At 40.1% G+C, this 6,000-nt stretch overlaps 1 protein-coding gene across 3 annotated transcripts in view; it reads left to right on the forward strand.

Moving 5' to 3' along the window:
• RNF216 (ring finger protein 216) overlaps positions 1–6,000 on the forward strand; it is a 75,678-nt gene that overhangs the window by 46,234 nt on the left and 23,444 nt on the right. For all 3 annotated transcript variants that reach the window (XM_070761298.1, XM_070761300.1, XM_070761299.1), the window contains exon 14: positions 888–985. In XM_070761298.1, coding sequence (XP_070617399.1) covers positions 888–985 — 98 coding nt within the window. The remainder of the gene's footprint in view (positions 1–887; positions 986–6,000) is intronic.

The raw sequence follows: 6,000 nt of genomic DNA on the forward strand, positions 1-6,000 counted from the left end.
AATAAAATATAGATTTGTCAAGAATCATGTGGTACAACATTTAATGATTGTCGTAGGGGTCAAATAAGTGATGGATAAACAATATTAATAAAAATCGTGATACAAGCAACAAGTTACAGTCCTATGTGGGAGGAGATGGGTGACAGGAATGATGAGAAAAAAAACTAGTAGTAATAGTAGTGCGACTTAGTAAATAGTTTTGACAGTGTGGAGGGAATTATTTGTTTAGCAGAGTGATGGCGTTCAGGGGAAAAACTGCCCTTGTGTCTAGTTGTGTTGGTGTGCAGGGCTCCGTAGCGACGTTTTGAGGGTAGGAGTTGAAACAGCTAGTTAGGGCTGAGGTGGGTGGGGAGCTACATAGAAACATAGAAGTCTGACGGCAGAAAAAGACCTCATGGTCCACCTAGTCTGCCCTTATACTATTTTCTGTATTTTATCTTAGGATGGATATATGTTTATCCCAGGCATGTTTAAATTCAGTCACTGTGGATTTATCTACAACGTCTGCTGGAAGTTTGTTCCAAGCATCTACTACTCTTTCAGTCAAATAATATTTTCTCACGTTGCTTCTGATCTTTCCCCCAACTAACCTCAGATTGTGTCCCCTTGTTCTTGTCCCTCCTGGACCTTATTTAACCCTTTGACATATTTAAATGTTTCGATCATGTCCCCCCTTTTCCTTCTGTCCTCCAGACTATACAGATGGAGTTCATGAAGTCTTTCCTGATACGTTTTATGCTTAAGACCTAGAGTAAAATTGAATGAATGAATGAATGAATGAATGAATAAGACACACCTGAATTCCCAGCCTCTTTTAGGGAGGAAAAAGCTGCGTCTTATGCTCCGAGAAATACGGTAACACCCCCCCCCCCCGCCTTCTTTTCCAGGAAACCTGCAGAAAATGCCAAGGCCTCTGGAAGGAGCACATGAACCTGACCTGTGAACAGCTGGCTGAAAAGGACGACATTAAATACAGGACATCCATGTAAGTAATCTAAAGTGTGCAACAGGGTTGATATTCCTGGAGGGGTCTGTAATATGGTAAATGATTTAGCTTTACTAGATAAACGGTCAAAGCAATGGAAACTGCAGTTTAATGTTTCCAAATGTAAAATAATGCACTTGGGGAAAGGGAATCCTCAATCTGAGTATTGCATTGGCAGTTCTGTGTTAGCAAAATCTAATCTGACTCTAAAGTGTGCAATAGGGTTGATATTCCTGGAGGGGTCTGTAATATGGTAAATGATTTAGCTTTACTAGATAAATGGTCAAAGCAATGGAAACTGCAGTTTAATGTTTCCAAATGTAAAATAATGCACTTGGGGAAAAGGAATCCTCAATCTGAGTATTGTATTGGCAGTTCTGTGTTAGCAAAAACTTCAGAAGAGAAGGATTTAGGGGTAGTGATTTCTGACAGTCTCCAAATGGGTGAGCAGTGCGGTCGGGCGGTAGGAAAAGCAAGTAGGATGCTTGGCTGCATAGCTAGAGGTATAACAAGCAGGAAGAGGGAGATTGTGATCCCCTTATATAGAGCGCTGGTGAGACCACATTTGGAATAATACTGTGTTCAGTTCTGGAGACCTCACCTACAAAAAGAGATTGACAAAATTGAACGGGTCCAATGACGGGCTACAAGAATGGTGGAAGGTCTTAAGCATAAAACGTATCAGGAAAGACTTCATGAACTCAATCTGTATAGTCTGGAGGACAGAAGGAAAAGGGGGGACATGATCGAAACATTTAAATATGTTAAAGGGTTAAATAAGGTCCAGGAGGGAAGTGTTTTTAATAGGAAAGTGAACACAAGAACAAGGGGACACAATCTGAAGTTAGTTGGGGGAAAGATCAAAAGCAACGTGAGAAAATATTATTTCACTGAAAGAGTAGTAGATCCTTGGAACAAACTCCCAGCAGACGTGGTTGGTAAATCCACAGTAACTGAATTTAAACATGCCTGGGATAAACATAGATCCATCCTAAGATAAAATACAGGAAATAGTATAAGGGCAGACTAGATGGACCAGGAGGTCTTTTTCTGCCGTCAGTCTTCTATGTTTCTATGTTTCTAAGTAATCTATCAGTGCTGCATTTGCAGAGATTAACCAGTTTGTGCCCAAGCAGCAAACCAGTCCAGCCAGCCAGCCACAGACCAGTAGAAATGGAGTTAAAGTCTTCAATGAAACACAGCAGCAGTAGGAAGTTGTGGGAAAATATATTTACTTCTTTACACTACTATTACTACTCTCTATACTATACATATAATAAACTAGGAAGGAAGGGGAGGAAGTAGTAGGGAAAGGGTGGAGGGTGAGAGCAAGGAGAGGAAACGAGGAAGAAAAGGAGAGAAAAGGTAGGAGGGAAAGGGTAGAGGGAGGAAAAGGAAGGAGAGGAGAGAAAAGGAATTAGGAGGGAAAGGATAGGAAGGAAGGAAGGAGAAAGAAGGAAGAAGGAAAAAGAGGAGAGAAAAGATAGGAAGGAGGGAAGGAAGGAAGGAAGGAAAAAAGGGAGGAGAGAAAAGGGAGGGAAAGGATAGGAAGGAAGGAAGGAAAGAAGGAAGGAAGGAAGGAAAAAGGGAGGGGAGAGAAAAGGAATCAGGAGTGAAATGATAGGAAGGAAGGAAGAAGGAAGGAAGGAAAAAGAGAGAGGAGAGAAAATGAATTAGGAGGGAAAGGATAGGAAGGAAGGAAAAAGAGAGGAGAGAAAAGATAGGGAGGGAAGGAAGGAAGGAAAAAAGGGAGGAGAGAAAAGGGAGGGAAAGGATAGGAGGGAAGGAAGGAAGAAGGAAGGAAAAAGAGGAGAGAAAAGATAGGAAGGAAGGATGGAAAAGGTAGGGGGAAGGAAAAGGAAAGAAGGATAGAAAAGGAGGGAAGGACAAAGAAAGAAAGAGAAGGAAAGAGAGAGGGGAGGGGAGGAGGGAGAATAAATGTTTTTTATCCTCCTCCCGTCCTTTGTCCTTCCTCGTCTCGGCCAACAACTTTAGGTTATTGTAAAGATATTTTTAAAAGATATTAAGATAAAGATATTATAAAGATATGTTTGTTTAAAAGCTTCCGTCGCGCTGCCATGCTTCCGCAGGATATATTTATTGAGAAGGGGGGGCAGGAGATCTAATAATACCACCAGGTTTTTAGCTTTTATTTGTCTGAAGAAGAAGAAGGGAAGGAAACGCTCGGCTGGCTATCCTTTCCACCAAGGGGGGGGGGGTGTCTCTTGGCCAGCCGCTGGGCCCAGCTGAAACTCGGACAATGCGGCTTCCTGTTTGAACCAAAGGAAGAGGAAGCTCGGCGGGATTTCACAGCCAACTTCCTGCTTGGCTAAGGATTTTCCTGTTGGGAAAGGCGAGATGGGAATAGAGCGGAAGAGAACGAGGGGTTGCATTCACGTCAGGTTCATTCTTGCTTCCCCGAATCGCGGTGACCAAAAAAGGCATTCGAAAGGACGAGGGGCCCAGCCTGCCGCTTAATTCCCAAACTACAAACAGTACATAGTACATGCTTCTACATATAAATATAGCCACATAGTACGACATATAAATAGTAGAGTGTACTACATACATGGTGCATTCTACTACATATAATAAATACAGTCATAGTAGACAGAGCCTTCTCTGTGGCGGCCCCTGCCCTCTGGAATCAACTCCCCCCGGAGATTAGAACTGCCCCATTAAAAAAAAAATAGTACATAGTACATACTTCTGCATATAAATATAGCCACGTAGTACGACATATAAATAGTAGAGTGTACTACATACATGGTGCATTCTACTACATATAATAAATACAGTCATAGTAGACAGAGCCTTCTCTGTGGCGGCCCTGGCTCTCTGGAATCAACTCCCCCCCAGAGATTAGGACCACCCCCAACCTCCTTGCCTTTCGTAAGCTACTTAAAACCCACCTGTGTCTCCATGCATGGGGTAACTGAGTTACCCCTAGACTATGGTAGATTTGTGAATGGTATGACTGTGTTGTATGGTTTTAATAATGGGGGTTTTATGTGCTTTTTTAACATATTGGATTTGTGATACTGTATTCTGTTGTGAGCTGCTTCGAGTCCTTGGAGAGGGGCGGCAAACAACAACAACAACAACAACAATAATAATTGTAATAATAATAATAATAATAATAATAATAATAATAATAATAAGTCTTCGGAGAGGGGCGGCATACAAATCCAAATAATAAATAAATAAATAAATAAATAAATAATAGGCAAATAGTACATAGTACACGCTTCTGCATATAAATACAGCCCCATAGTAAGCTATATTGCTATTATTCTCATCTCTCCCACTGTCTTCTCTATTGGTCTCTTATGATTTACCGCTTGTTGTTCGCACCGTATGATTTCTGATCTATGATATCACTTTGCAGTTTGCATGAGCACCGAGAGCTTTATGTACCCAGAGACAAATTCCTTGTGTTTCCAATCGGCTTGGCCAATAAATAACTCTCTGCTATTCTAAATGGGATCTGTTGAAGGCCAGTTGGCCTACTGCAGAGGAGAATTGGAAGTTTTGCTAGAGTTGAGCGCGGGGACCTCAAAATTACTCTAGGATTGCCGTTCTGAGTGCGTTATAGGTAAATTCAATTTTCTTCCTATTTCGCAGAGGCCCTGCAATCTCCTTAGGGCTTTATGCAAACTTTTCATTTGTTTTTTCCATCCCGCTAAAATATAATGACTCCATTTCCCCCCCTTCTTTCTGCCCTCTACAAGGTTAGGGACACCAACTGTGTTGATGGGAGCCAGAATTTGCATCTGAGGCCAGAAATTTGCACGTTATCTCGCTTTGCTTTGTTTTGTTTTTAATAATTTTTATTAGTTTTGAAAACAATACAAAAGCATAGAAGACAATGCACACGCTTCTCTTGTTAAAGACCATTTCCTGATGTTGTTTCCCCGAGCCTTGAGAAGAGCCTCTGCTTATATTGCATACCAAAGTAAAAAGAAAAAACAGAAACAAAACAACCTATCTACACTAAAAATAAAACTTCAGAACCTTGAAAAAACCCTACAAACCAAACCAAACAACACTGAAATTTTAGGAGAACTGAATATTATAAAGCACTACATAAACTTACAAACCCAAGAAGAACTCTCACACAAATTAAGGATTGCCAAAGAAAAGCATTTTGAATTTGCAAACAAACCCAGGCGATGGTTAGCCTCAAAATTCGCTCATCAAAAAGCAGATAAAACCATAGAGGCAAATATATGATCATACAGGTGTCTTAAAAACAACAATTAGTGATAAAAAACAAATAATTGAATCCTTCTTTGAGGAATTGTATAAAAAAGATGACGTAAATGAACAACTAATAAATAAACTATTCGAGAGCTTAGAAAATAAAAATAAAAAAAATAAGGAAGATCAGGGTATGCTAAATGACAAAATAACATCAATAGAATTAATTAAGGCAATTATGAAACAAAAAAATAATAAAACCCCGGGCACAGACGGTATACCCGCTGAATTCTAGCCAGGACTGCTAACAATTCTTTGGCAAAGGGAAGATTTGCACACAGGTGCCTTTTTTTAGAATAGAATAGAATAGAATAGAATAGAATTCTTTATTGGCCAAGTGTGATTGGACACCCAAGGAATTTGTCTTTGGTGCAGATGCTCTCAATGGACATAAAAGAAAAGATTGATTTGTCATGAATCATGAGATACACCACTTAATGATTGGCATAGGGGTCAAATAAGCAATGAAGAAACAATCAATATTAATAAAAATCTTTAACACCTCTAAAGCAGGTAATGATAGTAGAACCCAGTGGTTTCCAACGAGAGACCCACACCCTACAGGGGGGCAATTTGATTTTTAATGGGGGCAATTGGAAAACCTTGTTTAAACCAATTTTTTTGTAAAGTTTTTAATTTTTTATCTCTACAATTTCCATATATACATATCTTTGTTTGCCCGAGCACAAAGCTGAAAGCACCAGCCTGAAGATGACGAGTGGGACCTCGTTGAAATACGCCAAGACCTACATATA

This window comes from Erythrolamprus reginae, chromosome 9 (assembly GCF_031021105.1).
Source record: "Erythrolamprus reginae isolate rEryReg1 chromosome 9, rEryReg1.hap1, whole genome shotgun sequence".
Classification (NCBI taxonomy): Eukaryota; Metazoa; Chordata; class Lepidosauria; order Squamata; family Dipsadidae; genus Erythrolamprus; species Erythrolamprus reginae.